Raw genomic sequence first — 18109 nt, 5'->3', positions numbered from 1 at the left:
CACAACCCGTACTGTCTGCCAGCATAACTCTTCTTGTACCAAGAACAACAGCTGCATGAGTAAAGTACCTTGCCCTTTTATTAAGGATCACTTAGGTTTGCACATAAACATACAGTTATAAGATTTTGTAAAATATTTTCAATTATCATTCAAGAGTGATTTAGTCACCCATTCCTGGAAGTTCAGGGTAAAGTGACTGACACTTTACTGTTCAATAAACAAGTGACTGAAAAACCCTAGTTCTGAGCACAAATGGAAAATTTTGTGTATTACAGGATGCAACCCAAGCCTGCTACTTGCATTTTAACAGGAGACACAGAAGTTCCCATCCTTTTCTCTTAATTTTATAAAAGTAGGCCTCAAAATGAAACATTGCAAAACATAGGCAGAGAGTGTCTGAGCTTTTCGAGTTCAGCTTAAAATTGCTATTTCTTATACTATTACTTACTCAAGTGAGATTGTCCTGAAAACAATTTTCAAACATAATTCACAATTCATCATTCAACATGATTGGATAAGAGGCTCTAGACTCAATCATTTTCACTTTGTTCTCTGTTTTACTAAGGATTAGTAAAATCTTTTGATACCTGATATTTTCCCAGTGATAGAAGACAATGCCTTGGTCATCTTGGCTTTTGCTTCCATCCAGTGTAGTACTTTCTACTGGGAAGGTCAACTCCTTGTCAGGGCCAGCCACTGCTACTGGAGGACTGTTATTTTCTGCAAAATTAGTATTTAGTGCATGACATTTTTGATGTAGTCACTGGCAAGGCCTGCCAATCAGATTTTACATAGGGTATTTTAATAAAAATTTGGTATATTGGCTCAAAAGGTACAAACCACAAGTATGACATGCACAAGCCAGCAGGTGGGAGGCCCACTCTGCAGCAAGCCAAATCCCACAGCAAGTGGGATCACAAATCCCACATCAAGTACTTCCCTTTTTCATAGTCCTAGCTGAAGGCATAGTCACACTCCCAAAAATCTTGCTGCATGCTCAATGCATTATATAAAATGTCATAAAACATGAGGGGTATTCTCCTGGTTCTACCAGTCCACCTCCTTCAAAACCTCCCACACAAATATGATTCTTTGCCCTCAGAGAAGACACTGACCCCTTCTCTCTGCTGCTCAAGGCCACTAAGTTACTGCCAACTGAGAGCCTTTGAGAATTTAGCAAAGAAACATAACCTGCTACTCTGTTTTCAGCCTCTGCTTTTGTGACATGGTAAAACTGGCAACGCTACCATTTTTCTGTATATTCATTTACCCTTGAGCCTGACTTCAGCAACAGCATCTTTCTAACTCCACACTATAAAGGGTTCTAAAAGGCACCACCACACACCACACTTCCAATTCATGTTCTTGTTTCTGCAGTGAATGACTGCTGTAAACTTGCCCCAGAGGGATAAACTACAAAGGATGCATGTTAAGCAGCAACAGGAAGATAAAACATTTCTGCATGGTGGAATATGAGACCTGCACAGGGGCAGAAAAGGCTACTGTGGATGTAAAAGGCAAACATACAGTGAAAAAAAAAAGGCATTAAAAAATCACACAAGATCATTTTGGCTTATTCATCATTTGGCTCCCAAAGCTAAATAAACATGTGAAAGATGCAGCTTTCAAAAAGTCCTTGGTCGACACTTCTTCCTTGGAAACACAAGACAATTTGTTTAAGTGAATTCAAATCACACAAGGACTCTTGCAGGAGAATTGCAAAACAATAAGAAAACTGAGCAAAGCACTGATTGATACGCTGAGCAGCTTTCAAAACAGACTCTGTAGGACATTAAACTCAAGAGCTACACTTTGGGTTATAGAAGCAAATTCAAACAGACCTCTGTTGCCTTACATAACCAGGCTGGTGTGAGCCCTCAGGATCACCACCTGGATTTTGTTTGATTCTGCATTTGATTCTACACTTAACTGCCTGCTTTGACAGAAAATGGAGGTGGACAAGTCCTTTTTGTGGGGTACCAGGCACTGGGGCTGCCCTATCAGTGGTACAATGCGAGGAGAGGAGGTGTTGGAGCCAAGGCAGCAGGCTGGGCCAGCCCTGAGGGAGCCAGCCATGCCTGCACTGACTTACCAGGCTGCACAATCAGCGTCACCTCGGCCGTGGAGCGCTGGTGTGCAGAGTCTGTCACAGTCAGCTGGAAGGTGTAATCTCCCTCCTGCATTGCAGAGAGCTGCAGGTACGGCGTCCGTACTCCCTTCGCAGCATCGGCAAGGACAGGGCACAAGATTAAACAGAAATGGGTTGTGGGCAATGAAAGGTCTTACAGAGAAAATGTAAGGAGAAAGAAATGCTTAGAGTCGTAAATACAGTGTTTGAGCAAGGAGTTATGCACCTTGCAGATAAAGAGGAGGCTTAAAATTTGGCACACAGACAGAGGTAATGTGTTCACTATTCCAACTCTTCCTACCAACCCAGAGAAATATCTATAGGCAATAAATCCTACTTTCTTCTGTTGGTATAACCACTGCATACACCACATCTCCACAACAATAATTGTGAAACACATGGAACACTACCATTCTCAATTAGGAAATTAAACAGTGGTGAAAATTCCTACAGCTTATTCCATTTCCTTAGGGATATTTTAAAACCAAACATAATGATATCCTTTACTACTTATAAAAACTGTTAAATGCAAAACCAAGCTTGACTTGAATCCAGACAAATAGGGTTATGGAAAAAACCCCCATATTAAACAAGACAACTCTGTTCTGAGTTTACTCTTCAGCAGCATTTACTGATACCTATAGAAGTCATAAAATGACTGGGCCCAGCTATAGGTCCTTTTGCTAATAAAATGAACATTTGTGCATCTTTCATATGAGGAATACCAAATCATAATGCAAATAAGTATGGCTTTCTTTTTTTCTTTTGGATAAAGATGACAGTAAGAACAGAGACTTGATAAATGATTAACTAACCAGCAGAGGTACTTGCTACATTGCACTCTAACAGTGGATACCATCTAATACAGCACAGACCAGCATCCTCTAGCATGGTCAAAAGAAGGGCCATGAAGAGGGGTCAGAGGGCTGGTGCACCAAAAAGAGGCTGAGAAAGTTGGAGTTGTTCAGCCTGGAGAAAAGAAGGCTCTGGAGAGATCTCATTGCAGTCTCACAGTACCTAAAGAAGGCTTATAAAAGGAGGGAGAGGGACTTTTTATATGGGCAGATAGTTTCAAAGTGAAAGAGGGCAGGCTTAGATTAGATATTAGTAGAAATTATTTACTCAGAAGGTGGTGAAGCACCAGCACAGGTTGCCCAGAGAAGCTGTGGATACTCCATCACTGGAACTGTTTAAGGCCAAACTGGATGGGGCCCTGAACAATCTGGTCTAGTGAGTGACATCCCTGCCCATGGCAAGGTGTTGGAACAAGGTGATCTTCATTGTCCCTTCCAACCCAAACCATTCTATGATTCTGTGATCCTCAGCTTCAGGCACATGAAAAAGATTACTAGTCTGTTGAAAAGAAACTGTAACATGCACTTGCATTTCCACATTAAATACCCAGTGAATCCATTGGATCATTCGAGCAGTTATTCCCTTCCTTCAGAAAGGTTGCTCTAAGATTGAACAGCTCTCAAAAACTACAAGTTCAGCTTGCTTGGGTGCTTTTGGAAAGTTTTTGTCGTGGTGAATGATCAGACTCATCATGCTGTAAGTCTTTCCATAATTTTTCATTTCCTCTACACTGTAGTCTTGCATTAATAATATTACTTCTTTCCTGAATAGATCTACAGCGATCTCTTTTCAGTTCTGAAGGTCTAAAGCATTTGCCAACATGGCAGAAATCAAGTCTCATAAAAAATGGCTCCTGAGTTTCAGCTGGATTCACTACATTAATTATCTCAACCACCTACAGAGCTGTAAGAATCTCCAACTTAACAAATGCAAGTCCAATGAAAATATTTATTAACTTCTCAGATTAAAAAAAAAAAAACCAAAACAACAACAGAAACAGTCATGAAAATAAGAGAATAAATTCTCTTAAGCCCTCACTGGAAACCCATGTTTTAGTGAGGATAATAATCCACCACAGAGCATGGCTGCATAAACACTGCCAAAAGGTCTTGTCATCTTTCATTCAGAAAATGAAGGTTCTATTTGAGTTCTACTCTCTCCAGAAGAAAGTGTTACAAGAAAACTCTGACCATCCCCACATTCTCCTAGAACCAGTTTTCAGCCTGCCCAGAGCCTCAAAAGATGGGATTCTGTAAAACAGCTTCTAGGGTTCAAGGACAGACAATGTGATCTTGAAGTCTTTCCAAACCACCAGGGAACAAGCAAGTTTGTTTGGCCCCAAATAATTAAAAAAAATATGAAAAGGAATTAAAAGTAGTATCTAAAATAAGAGCTGAACACATGTGAAAGAAAAACAAAAAAATAATAATGTAACTCGAGTTATTTCAGTGCTTCTGAGCAGTTACTTAGGTATGTGTTTGCCCATGTTAGAGGCAAAGATAAAAGAGCTTTTCAATCCTATGAAAGGAGAAATACACATACCTGCATTGCTACAACCTTGCCTTTGCTTTTGGGACTAAGTGACCACTCATAACTGACAATTTCATGGTCATCACTGCTCTGGTTTCCGTTCAGTGTGATGAAGTTCTGGGGCAAAGTGACTGCCTGATTCGGTCCTGCATTAGCAATAGGTGGGTAATCCACTGGCTTGTTGACAGTCAGAGATGCAATGGTGGAGTTGGCTGCTCCATCTGAATCAATCACTGTGAGTCTACAACAGGAAAAACACTATCTGTTAAGATGAACTTCTGCCAAATGGAAGTATTAATCTTTTTCTGGCACTTTTTCAAACACCACCTAAACAAAAGCTACTCATTATATGATATGAACTTCTGCTTCAAACACACATATCCCTCAGTTAAGGCAAGAAAGAAATTCAGAAAACTTTACAAAGCCAACTTTCAACCTTTCACAACAAAAAAAAAAACCAAAGCAAAACTAGATATTCTGAATCCCTTTACCTGCTGTCAATAGCAACTTCACCATTCACTACAAAATCTTAGAAATGTACTCAGTAAAAAACAAGGATTTTATTCATCATCTATAGTGAAACAGTACAGAGAAACATCTAAAACTACTCTGGATGTTCAGAAGCTCTCCTTATAGAACAGTAGCAGATCCTCACTTTTTTTTTTGTGGCCCATCATTACTAATTTTAATTAATATCAATGTCAAGTTACAAAACTAAAAATTTACAGGGTTTTAAAAAACCTCAGACATTACTGCCTCTCAGAAGCACAAAATATTCTTAAAATAAGACTACTGCAGGCACTCCAAAGGTGACCAATTAATCTGTAATCCACCTCTGTTATGAAAACTGCATACAGCTGACCACGTGGAAGGGAACTTGAGCAGGAACAAAACTAGTGCTCACTACCTCAGACAGTAGGGAACCCATACATTTTGCAATGAGTGCACATCAATGTGTATCAAGGGCACTGGACTTTTTTGTTCAGGTTAGTCAGCCTCCCTCAAAGTTGCAGAGATGCAACAACTGACTTCTGAATTCCCTACGGTTTGGAACACACTTAGAAGCATTGCTTGTAAGCCAGGCTCTGCCCTTTTTAACACAGAAAAAAATTAACACTCATTTCTGCTACTGTTTGTTATGGAACAATTCCAGTAAAAAACACAGAATTCAGAAGCAGAAGCTGTAAAACTTTTGGTGTAACTTATGTGAAGCACCACAGTTAATGTAGATGTATGCTGGCTTCAACAATCTGCTGATGATAGATTGACTGATAGGCAACCCACTGACAGCCAAAGAACCCAAGCTGGGTCAGTGGGAAGTCTGCCTCTGTACACACTGGACTTTAAGTTAAACAGTTCAGAAAAAGGACTGATTTTTACTAAAGCACCTTGAACCACAAACATTCCTTCCACTATCTGGGCAGCCCCCAGCTTCAACAATGCATAAACAGAGGAAACCAGTAGCAAGGTAAATGCTTTTATAAAGAACAGAATGACTCTTAGTAAAATCAGCACACAACAATGTCTTGTGAGGACCAGTCTGCCAATATTATTCTGTCTGCCACCCCTTCAGAGGATGACTTTCACAGCCTGACTCATAGTTTCATTCAGGGCACTAGCCAAATTCTAGGCTAGGAAAGAAAATTTAGTCTGTCACAGTTGTTACTGCTGGAAGTGGGGACATAATTAATTTATGATACTTTCCTTTCTGTAATTTTGAGTTATAAAGGATCACTGCAAGCATTTTTTGATAAAACCACTCCATGTTTCTCCACTGTGCAAAATGAAGAGTAACAGCATGCAGAAGAAAAATTCTTTTGTTTGAGGAGATACAGATGAGCACAGAAAAAAATGAAAATTTAGCTGATATCACAGATAAGCCCCCAAGAAAATAATCATGCAGGTACCTGAAGGTGTAGTTTCCAGGAACAAGGTTAGACAAGTGCAAGACAGGTGTGTCAGCAGATGCCTTCTGCTCTCTCAGGGGACCTTTAATTTCCTCCCAGTGGTAACTCACTATCTTCACATCATCTATGCTTTCTACATTCATTGAAGAAAAACACATCAGTTTCTTGTAGCAATTGCTGGAATGAATATTTAAGTAATTCATTTGTTCATCCCTAACTGGTTTTCTAAAATTGTCTCTACAAGAAAAATTGAACTTCATTAACGACAGAGTCATACCAAGTTACCTTTGGTATGATTTATCTAAACAATTCTTTACACACATGAATTAAAAAAAAAAAATCAGTCTCAGATTCTACACTTTCTGACTTGTCTGTACTTGGTAATTATGAATGTAGTTACAACACCTCATCACACCCTATCTGACAGCTCTCTACTATGGCCCCAGCTGTACTGGCACAGAGACTCTCTGGGCAGGACAGGAAGAAGCTGTAAGAGTAGCTGCTGTCTGGATGCAGCAGTCTATGACACACTGCATCTCAATCTCCATGTGCAAGGTAGTGTTTTATAATTTTTTAATTTATTAAAATCATTTAGAACTGGACACGTATTCCCAAAATCATTATTCAGGGAACTTCTGAGAAGAGTGAGAATAAGAAATTTCACTTGAAATTGACAAACAATAATGTTGTAATTGTATATTAAAAATATAGGATATAAACACAGGATGGTCCAGTACATACGACTGCCATCGATGAAGGTAGAAGTTGTGGGCAAGGAAATTTCTTGCACTTTGGGTGAAGCAACAGCAACAGGTGGCTGGTTAATTCTGACTGCTGTGAGAAAGACAAGGGGGGAAGAAAAAAAGGGCAAGAAAAAAAAATTAGTGAAAGCCCAGGCAAAACTTATGTTAAGTCTACAGATCAATAGTCCCCAGTGATTAAATCTAGGAACACACAGCTTTGCAGCATCTGCTGTCCTTTTTGGAAAAGGCAAAGAAGTGGTTAGCGATGAGCAGTGTGCTGACATAGCAGTGTTCCACTGCAGTGCTCCTACGTGGTGTAATTCAGATCAGAGCCGTGCACTGTAACTTACAGATAGAGCTGGACCAGCACATGATTGCTGTCCCTAGCTGGAGAACAGGACCAGGAAAGGTGGCATGATGATATCTCAGGCTTTGCCTGAGGAGGGGGAAAGACTAGAGAGTATTTAAACAGTGAGCAGGACCCTTAGCTCTGCTTTCTTAAAACCCCTTATAGACACCAAGATATGAAACACATCAGCATGACTGGACTGCCAGATGTCCTTGAGAAACAGTAACTGAGAGACTGTTTGATAAGTATGCTGTACTTGTGTAGAATAAATTTATTGTATCAGTCAACTCATTTACCTGGTTTGACTGTGACATTTACAAAACCTTCGCCAAAGGCATTTTCACCAGAAACCGTCACTTTGAAGGCATAAAGTCCCACTGATAACTGAAACAAATACAGAACAAATAGGGTTACATGCTGAATTATACAAAAGTATGCTTAAATCTGACAATCATATCACCAGAGAGCAAATATGTATGTCTGAATCCTCAAACTACTTTAATAAACACATACATAAAAGGCCACTAGCCACCGCCTGAAAGTGGAGAATATGAAGTAAACACTGAGGAGTTTTTACTTTATCTTAGAAAATTATTAGAGCACTTTAAGATACTGGCATAAATTTGGTGACACAAACAAGTGAAGAGACTCAGGATGGCTTGAAGCCATTTGAACTCCTTGAATCAAGGTGCCCTTCCCCACAGCTTACAGTTCTGTGAAAGGACCACACAAACATAATGAGCCTGAGCTTACAGCTCACTTACATGAGAGAGCTTCAAAGTCTGGCTGTGCCTGCGCTCCATTTCCCCACTATAGTCAGCAGGGTGACTGATTAAGCTCCACTCATAGGTGTAGGCTGTTTCTAAGAGCAATAACACAGGGTAAGAACAATCAGTTTTGTGTTCAAGATAAGGCCATAAAACAAAGAAATTAAGTTCACCACTCATCAGATAAAACACTACAGTATGAAATCATGACTGCTACTGCCTAAGCCTGTAAAATGAAGCAGTATGACCACATGTTAAACTCCCAGTGTGTTCCAAATTGGTAAAGCAGCAAGGATATAATGGACTTCACAAATAATAACTTTTTCACAAAAACCAGCTTCGTGTGAAGCCAACATATTTCACATAGCTACTTATGAAACATCTTATACTTGCTCCTGAAATTCAGAAGCTGGCAGTTTTAAGGCAAATGTTGCATTCAAAACCTACTTTCCCACCTCACCTGAGCTTTACAGCAAGATGCTATAAACTAGGCCTCATCATCTTTTGGTAGAAATTACAGGCTTTCTACTGAATCATCTGGCTAATGAGTTCAGGTTCTGAAAGTAAAAGCCACTTAAAAAAATTCCTCTTTAAAATCCAACAGAGGAAATCTCTCTGCAGTTAGAGCCACAAAAGAGGCAGTAAGAGAAATAAGAAAAATTGTTCTATTCCAAGTGGTGTATGTTCACATAACTCAGAACTTATCTGCATTTACAAGTAGTGCATGCATCTCCTTGTATACCAATGCATTCAACTCACCTGTAGATGGTGGTGGGACAGCAAAGGCATTTAGTTCAACTTCATTTTTGGGTAACATCACTTGTATGTTATCTCCAGCAGACACAGTAAGTTCTTTAACTGCATATAAGACAGGATGACTACATTGTTATAACAGATGGAACTGATATAAATTTAGTATCATCAAATATTATTTGGAATTGATTAAGTAAAATCTGACAAGTACTCTACAGAGAACAGGCAGCAATAATTAAAAAAAAATCCTTAATGTATTATAAAATAATGATCTATTTAATCATGACTGTGATTCCTTCACCTTTTACCAAACAAAAGGTTTTTTTCTTCTCCAGCTATGATGCCTCATTTTCCCTACTTCTGTTTCAGAGAAAAGCATTCTCATTCTTCCTTTATATCAGAGGTAACAATGCTCTGCATAAAGAGTTATGTATTTTTCTCAGTAATTGGAAGTGCATGAAGACAAAAAAATCATAGTAGAACTTTATTATCACACTTTCCTTCACCAAGAAGTACTATTCCTATGTTCGTGTGGCACTTGCAAGGCAGGTTCCAATGTCCATCTTGTGTTCCTTTTAAAAATTCCACTTGCATAGCATGGCTAATGGTTACTTCTTATCTGAACTGCCCATTCAATCTACTTGCTATCCTGTCCTTGTCTGTGAAAACTTTTGCCTTTCAAAAAATGCCAAAGTACACAAAACCAGCCCCCAGAAGAAATATACCCAAGCACAACTTAGTCCTGTATTTCAAATGTTTCAAATATCTTCCTTTTAATATTGGGAAACCACAGAACAAAAGTTCTCCCAAGGCAGCATTCACTAGTTTCTAAATGTCCAACTCACAAACTCAGAAGAGATGCCAAAGAAGCTACTCAGCAGTGGCAGCTGATGGGTCTAAAAATGATGAAATGAAGACACTGACAACACACTTTCTGTCACTGCTACCTAAATTCACCCAAGGCTTCACAATTGATCGTGGAAGTTGCCCTAGACACCTGAGGAGCAAAGGTTTGCACTTGGACCTTCACATGAGATGATAATAAAATGGCTAGAAGAGGGTGATGGCCAAAAGAGAGAATGAGGGACTGTCATTGAGACTTTCTAGACAGTCTGGCTGAGAACACACAAACTTTAGGCAATCCTTGTATAAAGCAGTACCTACTGTGAGATTCATCACAACCTTCCCTTCAGTTTCTTCTTCCAAACTCCTTTTTGGGCCCTCTTCAACCTCCTCCTTCACAGGAGGAGGAGGAAGAGCTCCCTAGGCAACAGTCAGTGGTAATGATGATCCACTGTCTTGGAGAGAAATCTCTTGTAGCTTATCTCTTCCTCTTACCTTCTATTGCTATCCTGGCTGGCAGGTTGCATTTTGGTAGAGGCTGTCAAGAATGTTCCAAACCAGACTTGCTCTACCAGGAAGCAAAGGGCTTAGCTCTCAACATCCCTCAGTACATTAGGAGTGCAGAAAAACACACATCTGTGCTTCTCTGCTTCTTGTGGTCATTCAAACCCTTTGTCCATGTGCACAGAGAGGCAGGAAATTCAGCAGGAGAAAGGAGATACATGAACATACACACAGAATTTAACACAACTACAGAGGACATGATATTTAGAAGTCCTTTTCAAAATAAAACCGATGGTTCTGCAGCTCTAATTATCATAAGCTTCCCCACAGTTTTGAAATTAGAGCAAAATTTTGTTTTCCCAGGATTTGGAGGCCATGTTCTCCACTGTTAAGGGCTGAGCTTCCTCAGGTCCCACCTATGTTGCTGCATGGTATCTGGCAACTATGGATAGGCTTCTACTGCAGAGTTTCTGAGAGGGAGCAGTGCTCTGAAGAGTCACACCAAAAACAACAATATGGGTACAAGAGACTATTCTGAAACCCCAGAGAGCTTCAGGTATTGCTTACAAAGTTAAAAAAAAAAAAAAAACAAACAAAAAAAACCCCAAAACCTAAAACATTTAAAACAGGTCTTAATCTCTGCTTTTTACTTTGCTGTATTTCCTTGAGTTGTCATTTCCCACTAATGGTGGACTTGGCCAGGGTTTTGTCTCAGAATTAAGTGACTACAGGCTCTGGGGTTTGCAGTGGTACTGTAGGTCTACAGGTTTAAAGTGGGATTATGTAACATTTGGATAAAGAATGAGCTCTTACTAACAACAGGTTGGAAGCCTGACAGTAGAAAAGTCATGCTCACCCTCTGCCCAACCTGCAGGTACCCCTCAGATCACCAGCTCTGTTGAAACATTACCTGCTTTAGCAGCAGTAGCAGGTGGTGTGAACAGCTGCATGGGCTCGGATGGGGCAGTATTAGTGGGAAGTAGCATGATCCCACCTTCAGTGGCATTCTCTGGGGCCACTGTGGGAGTCTGGGTTTTCTCTGACATGCCTGGGGAGAAATCTGGTTTATCTGAAGAAGAGGAAGGTGTAGCAGCCTGAAAAAAGGAATTATAGAGAAAGAGTTGTTGTGAGACATTTTTCACATTTCTAGATTTAGAGGTATGCTGTGTTTTAAATAGCATGTAGGATGACCCAAGTGATTTATGTTATTAAGAGATTTTATTCACATACAGAATATCCATTGAACCAGGACTGGGTTTTTTTCCAACCAGGCCTTGTAACAATTGCTAATTTTCCAAGTTTCAGATGTAGAACAGTCATGTGGTAACCTGGAATACAACTAATGCTACAAGTTACCAAAATATTAAAAAAATCAGTACAACAGGTCTAAATACAGTCATAAACCTTTAAAAGACAATGTCAGAAAGTCTATGTGGTATTATTGTCTTTGTGCCATACACAAACATAACAGAGTCTTTGCTTCTTACTACATCTGCTCAGTACACAAGTTGCTTGTACCTTTTTATCTCCTCAACAGGAATAAAACACCCTACATGTCTCTACTTCATTCATCAAGCAGCACTGCCTCACCTTGTTAGTAAATCAGAACTGCCTCAAAGGACATGGCAAGAGTGGCATGAATAACTCAGCACTGGGTTAATCTTACCTTTTAATGACACATTACCCTCAATGGGTCAGCAGGTTTTCCTTAATATTCTTAAGACTTATTTCTGATCTAATGATATGGGAAAAGCATTTTTCTAATTATGGCTACTGTGTTTGGCATATGAAGGTACAGCAAAATACTATTATTTGTACATCATCTATTAACTGAAGAATAGGATTATGAAGGTTGGCAAAGTGTACACTAAGATCACAAACAGCTGAGGTGGAAAGGGACCTCTGGAGGTAGCCCAGCTCAGCCCCCACCCCCAAAGCAGGGAGGTACAGCAGACTGCTCAGAACCAAATTCAGTCAGGTTATGAGTATCTCCAAGGTCAGAGAATCCCTCTCTGTGGAAAACCTCCGACGTTTGGGCATCCTCACAGAAAAAAATACAGTGTTTAGTGTTTAAATAAAATTCCATGTATTTCATTTTGTGTCCATTGTATCTTATCCTGCCACAGAACAGCACTGAGAAGAGCCTGGCTCCATCTTCTTCACACCCATAAGAGTTATTAATATTACCCCCCGAACCCTCTCTGCTCAAGACTGAACAGTCCCACTTCTCTTCCCACTCTTTGCATTTCAGGTGCTCTACTTTCCCTTTGCAGTTTGCCTCCCTAGGAAATAAGAGCAGCCCTGCCTTCTGGACAGGAGAAAAAGCTCCTTGTGCAGCTGGGAACGTGAAAGCAATGCCAGGAACTGTTCATTCCCAGCCTACAAGAAAACAGAGCACAAGTCATCTGCAACTCCATCTCAACCTTCAACAATGGACACAGGGAACAAATCCCTGTGCAGTGTCAGGGATTACAGCTGCCCACCCTTGAAGATGCTGAGGAAAACACCAAGAGCTGCACCTTTGGGTGAGTCCATAACACAGACAAGACAAGCACCTTTGAGGTCGCACCTCCAGCTCTGCTCCATATGCAGACAGTACTCTCTGAGCAGCTGGACACTGAGAGCAGGATCAGGGACTGCAGCTCTCCTGAAGCAGTGCCTTCAAGAATCTCACCCTTGACAGCATCATGTACAGGGAGAACCTCAAGCCCATCCTGCTTTGTATCTTGACAAAAGGTCTTTCCTCCAGATAGGTCTCCTTGACATACTCACTCCACCCCTCATCTTTATAGAAGATTTTCTTCCCACACTTGGGCAAACCACAGTGTTCTTTTGCCTTCTGAATTTGAGGGAAGTCTCGAGCTTCCTCTGGCTTCTCTCCTCTCCTCATTCTTTGCCAATCTAGCAGCTGAAAAGCAGCCATCATGGCTTTGTAGGACAGATGGAGACAAAGTTACCTCAAACATACCTTTCCAGGGTGCCTCTTCTGCAGTGGCACCAAACATCACTTCAGTCAGCAAGTCTAGGCAAGGCACAAAAAAGGTGCCCTGTGGCATTGTCATGTCTGAAGCGCTGTCACAGCCAAAAAGACAAACTAAAAATGTTAGCAGACAGCAGACAACTGGGGCAGGGACAATATCAGAAATTAAGCTCTCAGACAGAAACTGAGAGTTTGCTGGAACAGATGTGGAGGGCAAGATCAACCTAAATTCCAGCTTGGGAAGTGAAAGTTAAAGGAAAGAAAAGACTTCTTTCTGGGAGTGAGTCTGATAGGCAGTTCTGCTGGTAGGGACTTTGTGGGTTGTTTGCTTTTACCCTTTTTTACAGCCACTATTACTTGATACTAACACACCAATGGTGAGGGCCCACATCCTCCAGTTCCCTGGGTTTGACTTGAGCGCAAATCTCTTGAGAATTCCAACAGAAAATAAGAACAACAATATACCATGAAGTACACACTTCAAAATAGAAAGAAAGATAAATCTAAGTATCAAAATATCTTTCAGGGGTTTTATACATCCTCTATGGATCAAGTCAATGTATTTTTAACCAAACAGAACTGTTCAGCTTCTGCAGACATCAAAACTGAAACAAAGCCAAAACAAGAGATGAATATCTATGTTATTCAACTGCATTCTAAGTCTTAAATACGAATTCTGAAGGCAAGCCAATCAAACACTAAAAGGCTCACCATCACATAGAGTCCATCAGCCATCTTAAGGCTTCTTAGGTAGAGATTTATGCATTTTGACTGCACCATTATCCCTGCAAATACAATAAGCACAAGAATTAAGTAAAGCCTTATCTATTGAGTAAATGTTTGGAAGATTGCAGCATCAACATAGCAGCAGCTAGACTCTGGCTAAGACCTTAAAAACCCTACTTGGCTTAGCAGATCAGCTGGAAATTAACTGTAAATTTTAAAAATCAATTTTAACTAGAAATTTTAAAAAGAAAATTAATTCTTTGCAGATATCTCACTTCAAGGATGGGCAGCACTGCAGATTTCTGATCTGGGCAGATGGACAGCACATACTCTGTACAGGTTTCTGAACACACTCATGTTATTGAGCTGCCAGAGACTGACAGTCCATAAGATCCCTCTGAACTCAGATGTAAACCCAACAGTCAGGTGACTCATTTAAGTGACAAACCCCATATTCTCTCTCCCAAATCACATACAGAAACTCCCTGCATTTGACTGCTGTTTATGACAAGGATGCTCCAAGGGCACAGACTCCAGAGGTCTGTATTTGGTTGGTTTCTCAGTTTAAAATCTCTGTGCAGGTCCTTGCTCAAAGAACACAGCACCTGACACCACATCCTGCTGACTACTGTGAAGGGAGGGAATCGGGGAATTGCATTTTTGCCACCTTGCTCTGTCTGGCTTGTCAAAACAGCTTTGTCTGGAGAAGGGAGTGCATCAGCACAGATCCAGGAACAGAGATATAGAATTGCTGTGGCAGAACTGAGAGGATGATAGGAAAACATTGCATAATGTGCAATAAGGAGGGCAATTCATTAAACTTAGTAGCAAGCATGATGTTAAGACCTTCATATTTTCATAACCTATAAAAAACCACTACAGTTTGAGAGGTTGTTTGGATTATATACCAATGAAAAAACTATTTGGAAACCTCTCGGCATTTTTAATCCAGGGTGAAAATGTAATCTTTCCTTCATAACAAAGTTTGGTTTTCAAAAAACAACCTTTTTTCAGAAGGAAACACAAATATGTGCTAAACAATCCATATGAGATTTGATGAAAATATGTGCTTGCTGGAGAAAGAGACACATAAGAAGGAAATCCTATCACCACTATACACCACAGGCAGCTTCTATTTCACTAGGGTCATAAGTAAAGCTCTCAAACCAGAAAAACTTGAAGCCAAGCTGGAAATTTGTGTTGGGCATACCTGACAGGGCTTAGGTGACAGAAGACTGGCTGCAGGGGCCACCCTGGTGGTCCCAGTCAGTTTGGCAGTGGATGGAATCAAGCCACCATGCACCAGCACCACAACCTCTCAAACCTAGTCAAACAAGGGCAATAGCCACTGTGGGCAGGGGATGCAGGAGGATGTGGGGGGTTGCACAACAGGAAACATCTGGAAGCAAACATTGTGCACAGGGCTGGAGACACCCTCATGGAAACATGCACTCCATGCCACCTCCCAGGGAAATGAGGCCCACAGAGAAGCCACACCAGTGCAGATGAAACAAAAAGGAAGGAACAGTGGCAGGAGAGAGAAAGAAATGACAAGTGGCAGAAAGGAGACTGCCATGCACTGACTCCAACCTCCTGTGCCACCTGTTTCCTCATCAAAGCAACTGAGCATAATCTGCAGTGAAAGGGAGTGGAGACTAGGAAGGGGACAGGAGATGGGTCTGGACTGAAGCTAATTCTAGGGAAGGTCATTCAAGAGAAAACTATTTGCTAAAACTGCTCATCATCTCCATTTCTCCACACATGTCTAAATTCAAAGGAATTCCCACCTAGGAAACAAAGGTCACTTAGACTTTGGCAGTTTCTGAAAGCCTTCTGCTTCCCCAGATTCTATCTTTACATTAATAGAGAGCCTTTAGAGCCATTTCTCAATACATGTCATGAACAGCTTTTGATGTTATCCCATTAACATGCTTTCTACAGCTCTGCTCACAGAGCACTTCCCAACCACCTTCTAACTACACTTGTCTTACCAGTTCCTCAGCATAATTATCAGCTGTCGCTAAAGACTGACCCAGGTTTGGCATCTCATCCCTTCTGCACGGAAAGCAGCAATCTCATTCCTCAGCCTTTTTATTAGAATTTCAGTGGCTGTGCTAGCATAATGTTAGCATAATATAAAGATCACACAAAAATAACTCTGTGTCCCAGTGAGAAGTAGGTTTCTCTCCATTTCACATTACAATAAACTCCCGTCTACAGTTAGTGTAAAAAGATAAAGCAAAATCTTTATATTCTGGCTGGGATGGGAAAATCAAAGAAGAGATCTACAAAGTAGGCTTGGCCAAATATATTTATCACTGCTGCAGGATGTGAAATCTCAACTTTCATAAAATAGTATTCACATGATCCCTTAGAGACAGGGAACAAACTTGCTCAGCTCTGACACATAGTTTAGGTGAACTTGAAGTTTTATGACTCCTCTAAGGCACAAGGCATAAGCAGTTCAGTCAGCATGGATCCTGACAATTAGCTAAAGATTAGCACCGTGCTAATGGCTCTTCCATTAGACAGCAAAATGCAATGGAAACAAGTTTCAAGTCTTACTGCATACCTAAAGTATAATATAGAACAAATATAGTGGAGCACAGAGCTACTGCAGGTTCTTGGTGTGGCTTGATTTCCACCACACTACACAGGCAGCAACTAAAAGATGCTTGCAAGTTTTCCCTTGCAGATGGAAGGAAATATGGGAGACGAGCTTAGTATAGCAGTGGTTGGATGTCCTTTATTTTAGCTCAGCTATTGCCCTGTGCTAGGACTAACTGCACCACTAGTGCATGACAGAATGTCACTCTAAATTTTATTAGCAGTGACAGTCTACTTTGTTCTCATACTCTTCATATGTACATATATACATATTTTTTGCATGCTAAGAAAAAAACAACCAATATCTACTCTTCTCACCTAAACCTCCACGTTAATTATGCTCATTTGGAAGTGTGCATGGAAGGAACTCTTAAAAACAAGTCTCCCATCATCAATTCTGCTTGCAGAACCAGCTTGCCTCAGCACTCGTTCTATTTTCAAATGTTCTTCCATACACATGAAAATGAGTTCTGATCTCTTCTCACTTGTGCCAATACACTCCAGACCAATTTAGTCAGTGATAAAAGTCACAGGCTACCTTGACTCTACAGGAGATGGTCCTCAAAAAGCAGCCTGCTGTCATGGCCCCCACTTAACTCCAGGGCAATAATTTCCCTTGCAATTCTTCCAAACAGATCCCACAACAGACCAAAGACTGCTCTACTGCAGCCCATGGTTGTGACTCTGCTTCCTCACTTATTCCTGCCCCTCTTAGGAGCTTCTACCTCATGCCTGCATCCCTAACCAATCCTTTGTTTCCTGCAAGGGTGAGGTCCAGCAGAGTCTCTCCTTCTCAACTCCTGGAAACAACTCAAACCAATAACCTTCTTGAAGTTATCAAAAACCTTCAGAAACTTTCTGCACAGCTTTTGCCCTGCTCTCTTGCCCTCCCAGTAGGTATTGGGGTGTCTAAAATCCACCAGGAGGACCAGGGCTGTTAATAAGAGGTTCCTTCCAGTTACCTGAAGTCTTTATCTGTTTCTTATGACTTGCTGCTCTCCACACATCAGTCATCCCCTCCCAGAACTGCAGTTGTCACAGATTTCATGCAACTTTCTTATTTGCTTGCATTTTACTTCTGTACAGTAACAATAATAAATTACCATTTTTACAACAAGAGATACTTACTAGTTACAAAATCTTGTGGTATTTAGAGCAAGTCAGCTAAAACTGATCAATTTCCTCTTTCCTCTGGCAAGGGGAGTCAAACCCAGGGAATACTGAATTTACAGCCTGTTTAAACTTTCCAGCTGAACCTACCCCGTTCTTAAGAAACCAAGGCCCCTTGAGTCTCAACTGATCAAACGAGTTGGCATAATCAGAGAATAAGTGCACCTTACTTATATTGACTTAGATATTGGATTTTAGGTAATTAACCTATTTTTCTAATTATCAGACTCAAGGATTCTGAGAACAG

At 40.6% G+C, this 18109-nt stretch overlaps 1 protein-coding gene across 1 annotated transcript in view; it reads right to left on the bottom strand.

Moving 5' to 3' along the window:
* Positions 1-18109, bottom strand: part of KIAA0319 (KIAA0319 ortholog) — a 56870-nt gene that overhangs the window by 16286 nt on the left and 22475 nt on the right. Inside the window, 9 exon segments of the mRNA XM_036379280.2 lie at positions 588-720; positions 2093-2216; positions 4526-4754; positions 6421-6553; positions 7162-7254; positions 7809-7896; positions 8277-8374; positions 9039-9137; positions 11290-11473. Of these exon segments, the coding sequence (XP_036235173.1) occupies positions 588-720; positions 2093-2216; positions 4526-4754; positions 6421-6553; positions 7162-7254; positions 7809-7896; positions 8277-8374; positions 9039-9137; positions 11290-11473 (1181 nt within the window).

This window comes from Molothrus ater, chromosome 1, assembly GCF_012460135.2.
Source record: "Molothrus ater isolate BHLD 08-10-18 breed brown headed cowbird chromosome 1, BPBGC_Mater_1.1, whole genome shotgun sequence".
In the NCBI taxonomy this organism is placed as follows: domain Eukaryota; kingdom Metazoa; phylum Chordata; class Aves; order Passeriformes; family Icteridae; genus Molothrus; species Molothrus ater.
Note: the sequence above shows the minus strand (reverse complement) of the source record. Positions and strands in the feature narration are given on the sequence as shown.